The sequence below is a fragment of the Drosophila willistoni genome (assembly GCF_018902025.1).
Source record: "Drosophila willistoni isolate 14030-0811.24 chromosome XL unlocalized genomic scaffold, UCI_dwil_1.1 Seg142, whole genome shotgun sequence".
NCBI lineage: Eukaryota > Metazoa > Arthropoda > Insecta > Diptera > Drosophilidae > Drosophila > Drosophila willistoni.
The window spans coordinates 4,180,553-4,199,290 of record NW_025814053.1 but is presented as its reverse complement, the minus strand read 5'-3'; the positions used below and the strand labels follow the sequence as shown (position 1 = coordinate 4,199,290).

The window sequence follows — 18,738 nt, the reverse complement described above, 5'->3', positions numbered from 1 at the left end:
AAAATAAAAATGTGTTTGAGACAAGGATTCCAAGGATTTAAAGTAAAATAATGTATTAAAAAAAAAAACCAAACAAAACTAGTATTTAACATCGTTTCCGATTCGGACACATTTATTCGGAATCGAAACGCAGAAGAGGAACATGATTTTCTTGCCAAGTGAATAAGGTTTTAGCTATGTATGCCTTTTTAATTTATGATTTTTAAATTAATAAATGATAAATATGCAAAAATCTGTTGATTTCCTTTTGAACATTTGTTAAAGACTTTATTAGAGTTTAATAAAAAAGAAAGAATCTATTAATATTTACTGAGATTCTAGCAACTTTTAAAACATTTATTATACCCTTGCAAAAAAGGGTATATTAATTTTGGTCAGAAGTGTGCAACGCATAGAAGAAAGCATCTCCGACCATATAAAGTGTATATAATCTTGATCAGCACGACGAGACGAGTTCAAATAGCCATGTCCGTCCGACTGTCCGTCCGTCCGTCTGGATCAGCGCGAACTCCTCCTAGCATGTAGGCTTGTATATACTGCACAGTTTGTACATCTCGGATTCAGACGGATCGGACCACTATATCATATACATAGCTCCCATACAAACGGCAAAGTCAGGAACAGTGACTTTTCTCAATAACTTCGTTATTTTCTGAGCTATTGTCGTGAATATTGGTGAGTTATTTATACATATAAACGACTATGCCAAATTTGATCAAGATCGGGTGACTATATTATATAGCTCCCATAGGAACGATTGGATGAAAACAGTGACTTTCGTCAATAACTTCGTTACTTTTAACGCGATTGCTTTCAAATTAAACATTTGTTAGTTCAATATATCGTTAATGACTGTCCCGAATTTGATAAAGATTGGGTGACTATATCATATAGCTGAAAAAAGTTGCAAGGGTATTTAAACTCTGACGCGGTGAAAGTTAGCCCCGGCCTTCTGGTTTTATCATCATTTCGTGGCTTGAATGACTGTAGGAGTCCATGTCTCGGCTACAGGACCCCAAACACATCCTGCAGTTTCCGAGGCCATAGGAATTCAAGTATTATTTGTCTATTCCTCCAAAAGGTTAATGAAAGCAATAGTTTATACCTTTTTCACAGGAAATAACAGATATAGTCGAAATTCGAAACAACCAACAACAATTTCACTTCATCTCCCTCATTTAAGAATGGAGTTAAGCCTAAGGCTTAAATACTTAAGGCTTCTTAAAAATGAAATTGAAATGAAAGCGGTTCATTAATGCACAATTCTTTGCATTGAAATTGAGATTTGTTTGTTGCTCCACATGTAATCAGAGGACCAATACCATGACAAAGCTTTAGATACCCAATTTGCAGAAAATCTATTAATTTTTGTATATTCATAGAATATCAAAACATCTTTGACTCTGAAAAATACTTTCAGTTTCTCACTAAAAGTATTTTGATCGAGTATTTCACATTGCTTTTTGTACTGCAAGCTGCACTTACCCATACAAGATACACACTTTAATTCGTCAAAACAAACAGTAGATAAAATATCGACCATCTATTAAATTAAAAAATATTAAAGAAAAACGTTTAAGTAATATTTTCATAAATTTCAATAAAGATACCAAGATTATCGTCATTGTCTTCTTTTTTTTAAATTATGTGAAAAAAGAATCATTTTAACCAAAACACAAACCCTTTTTGAAAAGCTTTTAGCTTAAAGTTGTTTCAGGATGTGACTCCTTTGAGCTTTACTGGAGCTTTTAAAAGCCTATTATCTAAAGGACAATCGTTCTTATGCTAAGTTTAAAACCTAACTAAAAAGACAAATGATTAAATATAGAGAAATGGTTAGACAGTTGGATGAAAAATTGGATATCTATATACTTGTTCATATCCTTAATAAAGGATAAGCAAAAACTCCATTAGAAGTTTTCATACTTAAAAAGATTTTCACACGCAAATCATCAGACATATGTATAATTAAAAAAACAGACAGCAGCAAAAGTTAATAATAATTATTAAATTATCAAGTAACACACAAAAAAATGGAGCTCCTTTTCAAAATTATGTGTAAGAAATTATGGATTTAGAAAACTAAAAACGTTTGTTTAGTAGGTGGGAATACTCGTACTATATTCTCTTAGTGACCCCGAACGCTTTAAAATTATCTTGACTGAAGCATTAAACAATTCATATTGATATTAACTTACTAGAGAATTTCATGTAACAAACAATTTAGGGTAAATAAATATGTATATATATGTATAAACTTAATGATCAATACCATCATGAATCTGTTTCCTCTTTTCATCTAAATAATCCTCCTCATCTGTGCTAACTTCGTAGACATCCCGAGATTTGGTTTTTATCTCATTTTGTTTCTTCTTTCGATTGTTTTCTGTAAGAAAGATTAAATTGAATAAACATTTAATGAAATCAAGTGCAAAATAAGTTTGTTTAACCTTCAGTTACTCGCTCGAGTTCATCTTCAGTATCAATGCCTGACGAAATATTGTGTGTAATGTTTTCTTTGTCCTGCGGTACGAATTCCACATCCATTTCATCATCATCATCATTGTCGTCGTTCTGATTGGTTAATTTAGTTTGCGGTTTCATTGATTCGTCAAGTAACTCAACATCACTTTCCGGTTGACCCAAATCATTGGTATCCAAGGCATAACGTCGCCAGGGTAAATACTTTTTCAAAGCATAACATTTCTCAATCCAACTGCGTGTCACAATTTTCCCCTTGCCTCTAACTTGATTGTATTTGGGTGTATTCTTAAAGGCACATCTGGAGAATGGAGATGAATATACATTATCCCTATGAGTGACTTTTGTTAAACTTACATAAGATGAGTACAACCAGATTCCCAGTCTGCTTTATATTTTGCACCCAGTGCCGTAGCTTTGGAACGTAAATCAGCACGATCGGGATTCTGGTAAGAAAAAATGTATGAATATTTTTTAAAAAATTTAATTCAATTCTAGTGGAAAATCACCTGTATACCACTTATAACTAAAACCACACCACGCAACAATTGATTAAAGGGTCGATACTGAAGTTCAATCTCTTCCTTTTTATGCTTCTTGGCTGGAGTACCTTCTTGATTGCCCTGATCTATGAGGGAGGAGGATAAACGTTTTGGCGCTCGACTTGGACTTTCTTTGGGCTTCGCCTTGGCCTTGGCATCAATAGTTTCGACTTTTGCCTCTGTCTTGTCTATGGATAAACGTTTTGTTTTGTTCTTCTTGTTATTGTTTTCCAATTCCTTCTCTTTTTCGTTCTCCCGTCGACTCTTGTCTGCCTCTATGTGTTTACTTAGACGCCGTAGTTTGGCATCTTCAATGGGAACTTTATCCGAGTTCTCGTCTTCGTTATCATCATCATTGTCGTCGCCAAACAAAAGAGATTCTCGATTGCGATCAAGTGTCTTGGTCTCTGATTTAGTTTCTGCTCCAGATGGCTTTGCCTTGGGCTTAGGTGTTACAGTTAATGGAGAGGGTCTTGTTTGACTCAATCGCCGTAATCCTGATCCACTTGATGCATCGCGTATGGCCGCAGCTGTTGTCGCTGGTGTGGGAGTCGGAGTGGGAGCTGATGCTGTTGCTTCACCTTTGGTTGACTTCCAACGTTGAAAGAGTGCCACCTGACTCTCTGATTCCGAATCGGGTGATTCCTCACGCATTTTAAATATACCAAACTGTTTAAATTTCTCCGGCACCAAGGATTTTGTTTTGGGAGTCGCCGAAGCGCTAACCGTATTACTAGCCACCGCCGCTGGGGGACTTCCATGAACATGTATTTTGATGAAGGAAAGACCATATTGAACATGCTTGTTAAATGGTTGAGTGCATATAATCTTAACCAGTTTCCATTTATCTGGCAATGCAGTCGAACACAAGGCATCGCCATTGAAGCAACGCACACGATTCAAATTGCTGGAATTCTTACTCTCAATGGGAGTCATAAACGAGCTGGACAAGAGAAGGGCATTAAAGTCATTCGGTTGGCAGCCACTGCGACTGACCATTACCTCAATAAAGGCCGAATGCTCGTTTCCTATATCAATGCCCGTAATTTGTTGGGGTTCATTGAATTCTAATATCACATAGGCAGACTTTTCGCCAGTCTGTTGGGTCTTCCATTTCAATTTGCCGGACTGCTCCTTGAGTAGATTTGCCGCCACATGCACCTAGGCGGGAAAAAGAATAAAATCAATCCATCAACAAAACGGACTGCCGTGGGGACTACTCACTGTATCTTCGCTGCTAACTTCACGCACGGCTTGGAATACACCAATGGGCATTCTGAGCAAATTTCTCCAAGAGATTGGACTGGAGAATCAAAACAACAATAAACTTATTTATGGCGGTTTGATGAAATTTCCTATTAGTGTTGAGAAATGTATCGTTGTGGCTTATCGATTGTCTAGAATTCTGACACTATCGATAGTTAATTTTATTTTCGTGTGTGCTTGGATTAAAATTTGATTAAATCTGTAATTAGTTCAATGTTTTAGTTTTAGTTTTAGTTCATTATGGATTCTATATAGACTATTATTTTATAGTTGCAGGTATTCTTTTTTATATACAAATAAATATATATTCCAAATAATAATTAGTATTACTTTATGCAACTAGTTCTTATACCTGTCAAACAAGAACACATTTTCAACACATTTGTTTTCAATGAATTTTTCAAGTATACTTATATGTTTATTTTTTTTTTCAATTAATGAATTTTCTATGTTAATTTCGTTTATATTTTTATAGTTTTCCATTTAGTGCAGGGTATACCTCAAGTCGAGCCGATAGTATCGATATTGTGGACATACTATCGATTTCTTTTTTCACAATTATAGCAAAGACAATCGACAATCGTTTGTTGATTTCTATCGATGTGTCTCCCACCGCTAGTTTACGTGTGTAAATAAATATAAAAGTGAAAGTAGAGATTAAGCAATTCCTATGCGAATGTAAATGTTGCTTTTATAATAATGAACACCGAACGCCAGTTCAAAGAGTCTACAACATCGGATCACCGCCATCCTGCAGATATGGCGACGACCACGGCCACAGCAAGAGTTAACCCAAGAGAGAAGCAACCAGCAGAGGATTTGGAATCCAATAGCAATATCAACAATCCCAATACCAGCAGTCTGAACGACAATGCCACCAACGATTGGATACACTTTTCCCAATGGATCCACTGCTTTTGTGTGGTCACATTTGATTTGAATTTAGGCCAGGCGCTGGAGCATGTGTATCCACCACAGTTTGTGCCCAGTGATCAGGAAGTTAGCAACATTTGCTATATGGCATTCCCCGACTCGAATTCGGGCTGTATGGGCGACACCAAATTCCATATGCGTTTGCGTGCCCTGTCCAAACCCAGAGCCTATGCGCCCATTACCCAATACAATGGAGATTGTGCCCCAGCCATGCGCCAGGATGCTTCCCATTTCTGGGGTTTTGTCTATTTTCGACAGAAACGTGATGCAAATCTGCCGCGTGGTTATTTCCAAAAGAGTTTCATTATAATCACAAGGCTACCGTTTTTCAATCTCTACTACGATATGCTCTCCCAGCTGGCACCTCGTTACTTTGACGAGGGCATGGATGTGATAATGCGGGCCAGCGAACAGATTAACAATCATTGGCCCGGTCTGAGGGTCGGACATATGCTAAATTTACCCCTACTTGGTTATAATTATCAAATAACCATACCCAGAGCCCAGAGCAGCAGTCGTAGCAGCAGTAAATCATCATCGTTATCCCACATTGAACAACAGTCCAATAACAAATCTTCCAGTGCCGAAGTGGCCACAATGATGACCATAATTTTGCCATCGGTCAATGAAATTGATTTATTTCGTAGTTTAAGCATGGTCCTTGAGCAAATCTATACACTCTGGGAGCTTGTCATAACCGCCGAACCCATTGTGGTGGTGGCCACCTCACCATCGGATTGCTCACATATGGTGCAATCCCTGTTGGCACTTATAGCACCCTTGGAATATTGTGCCGAGGCGCGTCCATATTTCACAATCCATGATAGTGAATTTCGGGAATTTACCCATGATTGTTCCAATAAGACGGGACCACCGGCCTGCATTTTGGGTGTAACGAATCCATTTTTCATTAAATTGCTCAAAGATTGGCCACATATGCTGCGTCTGGTGGACAATCAGGTATGAATCTCATCACCCATAATGAATTTGAATTTGAAAATTTTGTATTTTTTTTTTAATTGCAGCAACAATTATTGCAATTGCAATTTCAATTCCATAAGAATTCACGAAATGCCTCATCATCATTGATGAAGACGACATCAACCAGTGCCCATAATATACTCAATGGTGGTGAAATCACTTCATCCTCCACATCTGCATCCACCTCTGGTCTATTAACCAAATATAAGCCATATCTGAAAAAGGATAAAACATTGATTAAGAAAGTTTTGCTGGGCATGAAAACCAAACGGCCGGAGCATGTACAAACCGCTCTCATTCGACGTCATCTGTTGGAGTTGACGCAAAGTTTTATGATACCATTGGAGCGTTATATGGCCACATTGATGCCACTGCAAAAGGATATTAGTCCATTTAAATCGGCACCAAATGCCAGTAGCTTTAAATTGGATGATTTTCTGGCCACCGTCGAGCTGGCTGGACCCCAATTAACGTCACCTGTGAAGGGTGATTGGAAGGGACTATATAAACGTTTCTTTCGTTCGCCAAATTTTCGCGGATGGTATGAGTCAAGACATCGCGAATTGCAGCTAACCCTACAGGATCTTCAATTACAGGCCCTATCGGAGGCCAATTTAGAGCATTGGGCCCATGATAAGCAAGAGGTGGAGATAATTGATATGATACTCAAGTTGAAACAAAAACTGAATCTCTACAGTGATAACAATGCACAGGGCATTGAGGGAATCTCCTGGCTGAGCACGGCTAATGGAAGTGGTGCTGGTGCTGTTGCTGGTGGTGCTCCTCCTTTTAGTGGTAACTCTACACAACAACAAATTCGTGCCCAGATTGAGTGTATGAAAAGTTTATTGCCACCGGATCTCAAGAATGTGGTGAATCTTTGATTGTTAGCCAAATATTCTCTCAGCCCTTAAAATTCCCGCCCCCAAACCCAACCCTCCCCCCGCCCTAAACATATATATATATCATTTATGAGAAATTTATAGTCGCTTTAGAGTTAATGTTGCTAGATTTGATGAATGTTGTCCCCTGTGTGTGTTATTTGATTTTATTTTAAACTAAACTTAAGAAACATTTTTTTCCCCCACTTTTTTTTTTTATCTCTGTCTAAATATAAGTTTTAACTGGCAGCTATATATATATATATATATATATACAAAATGTAATCCAACTTGAGATCAGATTTAAATCTAAAAGAAGAAATAAAACCAAATAAACAACAAAAGCATAGTAAAAAAAACCCTGTAAAATAAGTCCAAGTATTAAAATTAAAAACAAAAACTGAGAAGAAATTGGTCACAATGGCAAAATCAATTTGAAATTATCTAATTATAAGTTAGTTAATAATACAAAAAAAATCTAATATATCTCGATGTAAAGAATTTTTGGCAGACTAAGTAAAAATCGAAAATAATCTAAACCAATAATTAGGGATTAATAATATTATTTCCTTTTTTTCGAAAAATGTTTTCCAAAATATTTCAAATTTAATTAGTTCTTCCTCTCGAAATGTACAATTAAATATTTGCTACCTTAATAATTTCTAGTGCTAAAACATTGAATTTTATCAAATTTTCAAAACTAAAACTAATGAATCGCATTTTTTAGCTCATTAGTCTTATTAACTTACTATGTATTAGCATGTTTGGAATTAACTATTCGTTTTTAAACAATTTAAAATTAAAGGGGAAAGTTTTTTCTTTCAAATCGCTAACGTTTCTGTTGATTTCTTTATGTTTTGAAAATGTTTTCAAAAGTATTTCAAATACTTCTTCCTGTAAAATCTAAAACTTTCATCTTCTGCTTCCTTAAAGATTTCTAGTGCTAAGAGACTTTTAAAATTAAGGCGATTTTTTAAACAATGGCTCAATAGTTTTGAAATTGAACTAATTGTTGATAAACAACTCAAAAAAAAGTAAGGTAAAAGTTCTTTCTTTTAAAAAATTGCTCAACTATTTTCAAAATCCTGTATCCTTCCTTGTCGAAATCCACTAAATTCGATTTGAAACTGAACTGCCAATTGTTCCATTATTATAATTATTATTATTATTTCTTTAATGAATTTTTTATTAGGTTATCAAATAAACATAAAACAAAAAAAAAAATATTACGATTATATGTTTAAAACTTAACCAAAATATATGAATGTGAAATTAGATAATGAAGAAATGCCAAAGAATTGTTTAATGATTGGAATGAGAATCTCTATATATATGTATATGGGATAGAATATAGTTAGGATGCGAATTGAGATGAGATTTGGTAGTTAGATAAGGAATACAATGTCATCGGCGACCATGATTTGATTGTCCTCTGTCATGCGATGGACGGCAGCATCGATTTCACCCTGAGAGAATGTCTCCGGATTGTTCTCATTGATGGCCGCTGTGATGCGAGTAAGGGCCAAACTCTGTTCGCGTGCCTCCCGGAATAGACGCTGCAATCCATTCTTAAAGGCAGCCAGACGAGAATCTGAGATAACTGCCGGCTCTTGGCTTGTTGATCCAGTGGATGACTGCTGCTGGTCCTCACTGCTCTGGGCGGTTTGTTGACTCTGGCGTGAGGGTAACGAACGGCGGGTCTCACGACGCGTTAAATCACCGGCATCCGGTTGTGGGGTCTCAATCTCATCATCATCATCAGTGTCCGCCGCCGGATCGGTGCGGGTACGCTTGGTGCGTGCCGAACGTGTTGTATTCTCATTGCCATTGTCGTTCTCGTTGTCCTCTTCACCCGAGGAGGCGCCATCACGACGACGTTTGTGACCACCGCTGCGTTCCTTTTCGAGAACCTTCTTGAAATAGGCAAACTGTACCAGCTCAATGGCGGAATGGGCATCAACCATGGACACCGTCTTGGACAGACGTGCCCGGGCATGAGCCGTGGCCAGACGAATCAGTGTCTCCAGTGTACGGGCCGTAATCGGTTGTGTGCGCGCCACATCATTCTCCACAGCCTCCTGGGAACGAAGACGCGAATACTCATTGGCAATGGCCTCGCATGCCTGTTCGCTCAGCTTGGGCTTCATGCACTTGGCAATGTGTATGTATTTGCGCATAAATTCCACCGACAGAATCTTCTCATGACGTTTGCGTGACTTGCCATGAAGTAGGGCATCATATTTCTCATACAATTCGGTATCCTTTTTCTACAAGAGGACAAAAACCAGTTAATCGAAAGCTGGCGCATGATTTCGAGATGAATCTTACCTCCTCTTGGTTGGACACAAAGGACAGAGAGTCCGCATAGGAGCTGCCCATTGAGAGTGGTTCACCATCTGCCTCCTTGGGATTACGATAGCGATGCATGCGTACCACATGATCGGATATCATTTGATCCACATCACTATCAATCACATCGAGCATGACGAAAAGCAAATCGAAACGTGATAGCAATGAATCCTGTAGACCAATATTCTCCATGGGCGTCTTGTATTGATCGTACTGCAAAAAACCAAAAGGGTTTAGATAGAGAGAGGGAGAAGATGGTGAGATCTAACTTACCCGTCCATAAACAGGATTGGCAGCAGCCAGCACCGAGCAACGTGCATTGAGTGAGGCATGAATACCGGCCTTGGAGATGGTCACACGACCCTGTTCCATTACCTCATGAATGGCTGTGCGATCAATGTCACTCATCTTGTCAAACTCATCGATGCAGACAACGCCACGATCGGCCAGGACCATGGCACCGGCCTCCAGGCGTCTTTCGCCCGTCTCCTGATCCGTGGTGACTGCTGCTGTCAGACCCACACCGCTGGAACCACGACCCGTTGTGGGTATGGCGCGCGGGGCAGTGTTTAAAACATAACGCAACAATTGGGACTTGGCCACAGATGGATCCCCGATGAGTAGAACATTGATGTCACCACGCAAACGTGTGCCATTCGGAAGTACCTTCTCCACGCCGCCTAGCAGCAGGCAGAGAATGGCTTGCTTCACATACGTATGACCATGTATCGAGGGCGCCAGACTTTTGCTGAGCAGCTCAAAGATGTCATTGTTTGTGGCCAGCTTCTTGCACAGCATGATATCCTCACGAGAGATGACCAAGTTGCTTTCCTTACTCAGCAGTGATATGTTATTGGCCAGCAGAACTGTGCGGAAGGTACCGGAGGTGTAGCCACCTTGTTTGCCCGGCAGACAGCGATAATTGCCCACAATTTGGACACGATCGCCGGGCTTGCAACGATCCACCAGATCATCGTCGCATACAATGTCCACAGAGCGTGGCAATTGACCAGCTGGTGCCTTCTCCGGCATCTCCTGTATGGTCAGTGTCTGATGATCCTTGTAGACAGATAAACCGAATTCTGTTTCCAGAAGATTACCATCCTCATCCTTGGTGGGATAAACGGCACTCGAGGGCACAGCCTCGAATGATGTTAGATCTGTGTATTTACGCTCCATAACCTTGCGTGTGGTCGGACAATAGTGTACACTGCGCACCACCTTGGGATGAATGAGAGAGACCTTTGTCACAATGCCCTCGACACAGACCAGATTACCCAAATAGACGGAGGTCAGTGAACGTGGCGTCACATGCCGATTGCCAAAGCAACCCTCGAAGCCCACAAAGAAATCCTCATGCTGTTTGGCATAGCTGGGATCCACAGTCGATGTGTATTCCTTGAGGGCACGACCGAAAGCCAATTGCTCATCCGAGGCATTGCTCAGTAGACCCAAGGCACGGGCCGGATTCTTGCGCTTTAGATCATTGATATTGACCACCAGACGCTTACTTTTTTCGGCTATCATGTCTTTGACATGACCAGCATAGATACCCTGATCCTCTTCATCATCCAGAAAGTCCATATATTCCACTTGTATGTCTCGGATATATTGCTCGGCATCGTGGGACATTTTTGTATTTATTTATTAACTAATTAACTGTATTTTTTTTAAACAATTTTCTGGAGTTCCTTTCACAACAATGCAGCAAACCAAACAACACAAGAATAGCAGAATATATTTATAAGTATTCTCTTTTTGCACGCCGTTCGCAATAATTTTGGCGGGATATGCATTTATCGATAATCGTATCGATAAGCAGTGCTGCCAAGTTGTAAGCAGTTTGCCTCATATCTGGCAATATTGCGAAAATTTATTGGCGGCAATTTAAATTTTTAGTAAGAAATGAAATATTATTTTATTTTAAAGAGAAAAAGAAACATACATATTTATTTTTGAATAGTTGGGTTAGAAGCTAATTAACCAATTGAGAGATGTGCCTGGACAGTGCTGCCAATTAAACTGCAGAAATCTGGCAACACTGTGAACAAAAACAACTAATGGCGCCATTTTCAATTTTCATAACTACATTTGATTAAAAAGAAATTCTTAATGTTAATATAAAAATTTATTATATTTAAACGTAAACTATATACAAAAAAAAAAAAAAATACTAATCGAGTTGATTTTGTTTATTTATTGCTAAGGGAAAACCTGCTGCAATCGCTGAAGGCATTTTCTTATGCCCACATCTTCGCCAGCGCCACGTTTAAGCTCTACCATTTCTGCTTCTTGCTTTACGAACGGCAACAATGGTCTAACCAATTCTGGTGCCTGTTCAGCCAGTTTGATAAGCATTTGGAAATAGAAATATGTACAATGAGCCAAATGCTTTTTGGCCAACGAACAAACGACACTTGAGCAAATCTCTTTGGCTTTTGTGGATGATTTGAATACTGGCAGTGAGACAAGTATCCGATAAATGGCCAAAACCTGGCCCCGACTATGCTCAAGTTCATCCACAAACATAATATGCTCCAGCAGGGGCGAATGAATGGCTCTCAACAGAGTGAGAAGCTCCCTCTCCTGTTCCACATTGAGTCCTTCCATCAGTTGCTGCAGCAATGTGATAATAAGACCAGCATGTGTACCCGCCTTGCGACGTTGTACGGCCAGAAATTGGCTAGTAAGTTGATTCAAAACATATTGAGCCAACTCTCCATCGTTATCGGCCTGCAGGAGAATGGAATAGGGGCGAGCCACCAGTTTCACATTGGTGGTAAAACTAAAATGTGGTGTCCAATGATGGATAAGCTGCTCCAGAGTCTTGCCCAGATATGTATCCGACGTATACGACAAACGTCCAATGCCTTGCAGTAATACCGGAAAGATTTTATGCACAATTTGTGGTAGACGCGGCTCGGGCGGTGTTCCAGCCTGCAATTGGGTGGTCAATAGAAATCTCACCATTGCCAGGTGAAAGAAACAACTGGGCTTCGATCGAACATATGAAAGGGTGGGGCAATTGTAGATAACAATGGCCAAGAAGCTAAAGAAACGTGAACCCAATTCACTGCGCAAACGATCCGGAGGTAACCACTGCTCGAAATGATAGACATAAGCATGAAGCTTATGACTATATTGCATCCGCATGTGCAGTCCTTCCGATTCCTCCTGATGCTGGACACGTTGGCCCAGGGCTCGAAAAAACGAACACAAGGGTTCGCGACTTGCCTGCAATGATGCTGGCTCCAATTGCAATTGCCGGAACTCCTCCAGTTGGCTAATATGTTGGGTTAGAGCCACAACCACCTCATGTTGGGCCGTCAGAAGAACCAAAGATTTAACCCAAACTTGGATCATTATGGAATTTGTTGGATTTTTGCCCTCCGCTTGCAGAATATATAGCAAAAGCTGTGCCGATGCCGACATATTGGCCGGTTCGGGTCCTTGGAAAAGACCCGCAATTAGATTATCTCGCTCCTGATCCTTTTCCAGGCCAATGAAATCGGCCAGCAATTGTGTTAGCTTATGACTTTGAGCATTATTAACGTATTGCATCTTGAGCAGGGGTAAAATGTGTTGCTGTAGGGCATCTTTCATGGCCACAGCTCCACCTCGAAGATCATTCAGACGTCCAATTAACATGTGCAACAGCTCCCATATACGATCCTGCGAAGCTTGTCCACACTTTTCCGCATAAATGGTTAGCCAAGGACCCACCAAAAGTTGCTCGCCGAGACTAAAATCATCAGCCAATTCGAATATCGATTCCAAAGTATTAGCATAGATTCCGCCAATTTCCACATCATTTCGAATGGCATTCAATTGACTTAATAGTTTAACAATATAGTCCTCCATATTGTGATGTTTGCGAGCATGTAGTAAAAGCACAGCCATATGTCCTTTGGCAGCCAAAAAACGTCGTCCTGGTGGCAACTTCTCCAGCACCAGGCACAGCAGCATCTCTCTCAGTTTCGTGGCCACATCGGCAAACGATGCATGCGACAATAATATGCACAGGAATAGCTCGATTATATGATGGATTCCAGATTCATTGAGGGCCAATAGTTTTGCTGCACTAAATTTACTAAATATACGACCCAAAAGCTTTTGTCCTTGCGACGGATGCGAACGCATTGTTCGACCCAATAGCCAAACGTACATGCTAAAACTACTGAGATTCAAATCATCCAATTGCCTTTGATTCAGAAGCTTTGTATAACGCTCCAAATAGGCCAACCCGCTGGCCTGGGTGAGGGGCAATTGTTCCAATTGCTGGACATGGAAATTGGAATTTAACAAGCGATGCAAACATTCCCAAAGTTGACCCAGAATATCGGGCAATGCGGCAGTAGCATCTTTAGCTTGCTCTAGCAGCGGAGCTAAGAGGCATAGATAGACACGACGTTGCTGCTCGTCCGGAGAAGAGGCCAGAAATTGTCGTAAAAGCATTGAACATTGATAGTCTCCAGACAGAGATCCGTCATTATCATCGCCAGCATCATGATCGCTGGCCAGACGGGCCAAACCAAGACGCAGCCAGGCATAGAACTCATGATAGGCTAAATTATGATTAATGGATTCACCTAAACAAAAGAATTCTTAATTAACTTTCATTTGGTCTTCCTTTGACTTAAACTTACTCTGACTATGTCCTTGGCTTTGTGTTATCTTTAGCCTTTGCATGGCCTGATGAAAGTGTGTCCAAAAGTCCATGTTCTTAACAATTAAACGTTGTTTGATAAGCAGCCACAATTCTTTGGTACAACGACAAATGAATGGTGAACTATGTATCAATTCGGGACGATGCTTGTTACGATAATTATACCAAGAACATAATATTAAATCATCCAAATTACGTTCCATTTGACGCACAAATTGTTCACGATTTCTATCGCCTTGAGATAAAAGTATTATATCCATTAATCTCCATTCCAAAATACCATGATATAAATGATAGCTTGGAGCCTGACATTCATTTCCTTTGCTATTTTCAGCAAAATATAAAGTTTTCCATTTCTCGGCATCCAATTGTTGATTAAGCAATTGTCGCACATCCTCCAGCCAGTGCCGGGACAATGTATCCTCATCATCTGCATCTGCATCATCATCATCATTATCATCTGTATCCTGATATAGTACGATCATTAGATGATAGAAATGTGTGACCTGTTGGCGTATTTTAAACCAACTCGATCCAAGAGACAAACGTGTTGAACTCGTGGCCCCTTGTAATTGCTGCTGACCATTAACAGCCGCAAAAAGTTTTTGTATATTTTTACTATGAAATGAATGCAAATAATTGATATGATTTGTATAGATTTCATCACAAAGTAAACCATTCTTACCAAGCCTCGCCTTGCAGATAGTTTCTTACAGCGACCACTTGTTGCAGCTGATTGCAATTGAAATCAAAATTTAGATTCTCAATATTAAGTCGTGGCAAATTTGGCTGACCATAGCCATTTCGTATGAAACTCTCGTTAGGAAATTGTTTTGTTTTCAATGTATCACGACCATTGCAATTGAATTCGGGTATAATGTCCATAAACATCCGATCATCATCATCTTCTCCATGGTGCTCGAGTACCGATTGCTGTTGGTGTCCCTGCTGGGAGTGGCATCTTTGGGTGGCCTCATTAAATGCAGTGAGTAGATCATCATCGTCATCTGATTGAAAGAGATCATAATCCATGATCCCATTCAAAGTATATTATGAATAACAATAATAAACAATTTATTCCTGATGAGCGCGGCTTTTTAGCGTTGCCAGACTGCGGAAAGTATTTTTTGCCCAGATTCCTGGTGAGTGCAGCGCACATTTTTAGCGTTGCCAAACTGCAGGAAATATTTTTTCAAATATGCATTAAGTCACTTGTTGCTACTTTGAACTTACACACTATAAATTTATACAATTCAGGCAAATGTTTACTTTTTTTTTATCTATATGTATACTATATTACAGAAAATGATAAAAACAGTAACAATGTAATTAATGAATAATTAATTAATTTTTATATGTGATTTCATTAAAAAAACATTAAATAAATATTAAGATATTATATTATTATACACTTAATTTTATTTTACATATCATTGGATTTATTATTGTTAATGCAAATTATTTATAGCAGCAGCACTCGTGAACCTCATGACTCGTGAGTCTCATTACTCGTGATAGTTACAACTCACTTAAGCGCATCACTAACAAGTGCCATCACTATGAACACTAGTTCTTACTTAATGGTTCCAAACTTGAGGCGGCAAAAATCTAGCAATTTATTTATTTTTCTTTAATTTTTATTGTTATTCGCCATAAATTACAAATTAAACACAATGGAAATAACATTGGCACTACTCAAGCCACATGTCCTGCGTAATACCTTTGCTTTGAATCAAATCAAAACACTAATTGGCAACAATTTCGAAGTGCTCGAAGCGAAAGAAGTTCAGATTACGAAAGAACTTTCCGAACGTTTCTATGCAGAGCATAAAGGAAAATTCTTTTATCATCGCCTAACCAGTTTCATGAACAGGTGAGTCTCACTTGCAATAAATAGCTTATTATTTCGATTCAATTATCTCCAAAAATTTCGCAGTGGTCCCTGCTATGCCCTGATCCTGCAAGCAGAGGCGGGCATACAAAAATGGCGCCAATTGATGGGACCAACAAAAGTCTTTCAGGCTGTGTACACTGAACCCCAAAGTATTCGTGGAATGTACGGTTTATCCGACACCCGCAATGCCTGCCATGGCTCCGATAGTAAAGCGTCCGCCCTTCGTGAGATATCCATCATTTTTCCCGAATACAACATGGAGAAGGAAAAGTTGCACCCCAAAGCAAACTTAACAAACTAAAATAAATACAAAAACATTAAGCATATAAGTTAATCGGATGAAACGGTTTTATCGTATAATCTCATTCGTTTAACGAGTTTATGAGAACAAATCTCCAAGAATTCTCGATCTCGAAACACTAAAACAAAAAATCTAAAAGCTTTAAGACTCTAAGAAGTACAGATGGAATCCTAGTCGGTGATTCTTCTTGGGCTGGAACTATTTCAGCTTATGTTACTAAGTTATTTATGGATTCATCTTAGGATTACTTATAGCTAAGAATACCAAAAAATTTGGACAATATTAACTTTTATATGTTGGAAGCTAAGGTAAGAGCCTAAACCAAACATGGCATTTCTTTTAGAAGTTTATACATATATATACATAATATTTATTGATCTAAGGACAAAAGGATTTGTCCACTGAATATTTCTTAATTTATCTCTTAAGAGAAATAAAAAGTCAGAAACAAATTATTTACATTTAATTCGATTTCCAAGCATGAATCATACAAAGTTTTGTAATAATGTTAATATATTTTCTTGTTCAGACGAATTTCTATAATCAAAATGTCATGTTTCGTCCGTTTATACGTTCTGTTTGGTTTTTTTCATTATTCATGTTAAATCAATTTTCATTCATAATGCAATAACTGTGAAAGATGATCATAAACTTTGACCAAATCGTGCAACTCTTAAATATCATTTCGGCATCTTTGTTTCATGATATTTGAAACTACAAAACTACAGCATTAATTGCTAGAACTACTTAACGATATCTAAAATATCTTGAATAACGTAGTTTATTATTACTTAAGGAAAATGTATATTGTAGTCTCCTAAATGTATGCAACAAAAAAATTTGACAAATTGATATACTTTTAGATTAGATCCCCCCACCCCCCACATACATTTTTCGTTATTATTGAATATTTTTTAAACGTATTAAAAATATTAATATATAATAGTGTAACTCAATCCTACAAATATTGTCGATAACATGAATCGACCTGAGGACCAACTTTTCATATTGCTTTTATTCAAAAATTTCTTAAATTTAACAAATAGTTTTTAAAATTAAGTGTCCATGGGTTATGAACATTACATAACCAGCGAGGGATTTCTTATTAGTATATCCTTGTTAGTTGAGCAATACATTTTCGTCACTCAATCAGCATAATTTAAGTATTTCTTGGGCTTGGTCTTCTGGTCTTGGTCTTCTACTTTGAAGCTATTACATAAAATTTTGAAAACAAAGTGGGTCAATGCCGAAATTTGCTCCGTAAAGTATGCAATAGGCAATCGAAAGATGTTAATCACGTTTATCGCTACATGATAATGTAAAATTTCTTTTAATTTTAAAAAATTCCAATCTTTAACAGCCCATTGCATACTTTAGGGGACGATTTTCACTCATTTAAGATTCCAAAAGGATGTTACTTCGCCGCTTTCGCTTCTCTATTCTTGTAAGCATCGATTATAGCCATGGCGTGATATATTGTCGTTGTCGTTTGTTGCTTTTAATTGCCGCCAAGGTTGCTCATTCCCCGTGGCCTGCCCCCCTCTCGGGACTTATGTAAGTATAAATTGCATTTAATTTTGTGTTTCAAAAACTTTATTTCATAAATTTCATCTGGTTTACATAATACAATTTTTACTTAGCGTTAGGTACGTGTATAGATAAAGAGAGCTGTAATTTTCGAAACGAGTTATTTCAATTTGCTCGATTTTCTATCGAATTACCATGAATATACATATGTACATATAGATATAAGTATATACATATATATATCATTAGTTTTGCTCTTTTTATTATTTGTTTATCCCCTTTGGTTTTTGTGTTTTTTCTGGTTGTATCCTGTTTCTTAGTTTTTCCTTTCTGATTTGATTTTGTAAATAGTTTGTTGTAATAAAAATTATAAAATTTATAAACTTAACAAATTAGATGTACATATATATATCAGATACATATATATTTGTGTGTATATGCATATGTGTGTGTGTGTGTGTGTGTGTGTGTGTGTGTGCGTGTGTGTGTGTAGTTGTAACTTCAGTTCAGACAAGCTGCGAGGTGAACAGGAACAGGAGCAAGAGTGTCTCTCTTTCCGTCTCCCTCTCTGTCTTGCTTTCCATCTCTTACACTCTCGCATTCTCTCTTTCATTCTCAAGTTTTGAGTGCTCGTACCCATTACCTCATCTTGTTGTTTGTCTTTTTCTAACTTATGCTTCAATATATTAACAATTAACTGTAAAATTTATTATATTTACTTTCTCTTTTCTGTCTCATCTTCACCATAACCTTAGAATAGAAGGATATTTGTGTGTCTCATACACACACACACACACACACACACACACACACACACACACACACACACACACACCCACACACACATCAAAATTCTAGAAACATTCGTTCAGTTGGAACAAGGAATACTTCTTCCCCGCCTATGCCTACGTCTACAC

General features: G+C 38.3%; 5 protein-coding genes across 5 annotated transcripts; 2 read left to right on the top strand and 3 right to left on the bottom strand.

The window, feature by feature from the left end:
* Nucleotides 1–1,702: 1,702 nt before the first annotated feature.
* LOC6652884 (DNA repair protein XRCC1) lies at nucleotides 1,703–4,411 on the bottom strand. Its single transcript, XM_002075481.4, has 5 exons — nucleotides 4,248–4,411; nucleotides 2,991–4,184; nucleotides 2,839–2,927; nucleotides 2,451–2,782; nucleotides 1,703–2,386 (listed from the first exon to the last, which is right to left on the bottom strand). The coding sequence occupies exons 1-5, from the start codon at nucleotides 4,296–4,298 to the stop codon at nucleotides 2,259–2,261; spliced, it is 1,794 nt and encodes a 597-aa protein (XP_002075517.1). The 5' UTR covers nucleotides 4,299–4,411; the 3' UTR covers nucleotides 1,703–2,258.
* Nucleotides 4,412–4,886: 475 nt separating this feature from the next.
* Nucleotides 4,887–8,372, top strand: LOC6652883 (protein DENND6B). The gene is made up of 2 exons (XM_023181366.2): nucleotides 4,887–6,182; nucleotides 6,248–8,372. The coding sequence occupies exons 1-2, from the start codon at nucleotides 4,989–4,991 to the stop codon at nucleotides 7,085–7,087; spliced, it is 2,034 nt and encodes a 677-aa protein (XP_023037134.2). The 5' UTR covers nucleotides 4,887–4,988; the 3' UTR covers nucleotides 7,088–8,372.
* LOC6652882 (DNA replication licensing factor Mcm3) lies at nucleotides 8,240–11,211 on the bottom strand. Its single transcript, XM_002075479.4, has 3 exons — nucleotides 9,707–11,211; nucleotides 9,413–9,646; nucleotides 8,240–9,351 (listed from the first exon to the last, which is right to left on the bottom strand). The coding sequence occupies exons 1-3, from the start codon at nucleotides 11,063–11,065 to the stop codon at nucleotides 8,470–8,472; spliced, it is 2,475 nt and encodes an 824-aa protein (XP_002075515.1). The 5' UTR covers nucleotides 11,066–11,211; the 3' UTR covers nucleotides 8,240–8,469.
* Nucleotides 11,212–11,615: 404 nt separating this feature from the next.
* LOC6652881 (protein MMS22-like) lies at nucleotides 11,616–15,203 on the bottom strand. Its single transcript, XM_023181337.2, has 3 exons — nucleotides 14,785–15,203; nucleotides 14,080–14,717; nucleotides 11,616–14,022 (listed from the first exon to the last, which is right to left on the bottom strand). The coding sequence occupies exons 1-3, from the start codon at nucleotides 15,129–15,131 to the stop codon at nucleotides 11,636–11,638; spliced, it is 3,372 nt and encodes a 1,123-aa protein (XP_023037105.1). The 5' UTR covers nucleotides 15,132–15,203; the 3' UTR covers nucleotides 11,616–11,635.
* Nucleotides 15,204–15,663: 460 nt separating this feature from the next.
* On the top strand, nucleotides 15,664–16,746 carry LOC6652880 (nucleoside diphosphate kinase 6). Its single transcript, XM_002075477.3, has 2 exons — nucleotides 15,664–15,972; nucleotides 16,036–16,746. Exons 1-2 carry the CDS (start codon nucleotides 15,773–15,775, stop codon nucleotides 16,292–16,294), a joined length of 459 nt encoding a protein of 152 aa, XP_002075513.1. The 5' UTR covers nucleotides 15,664–15,772; the 3' UTR covers nucleotides 16,295–16,746.
* Nucleotides 16,747–18,738: the final 1,992 nt, after the last annotated feature.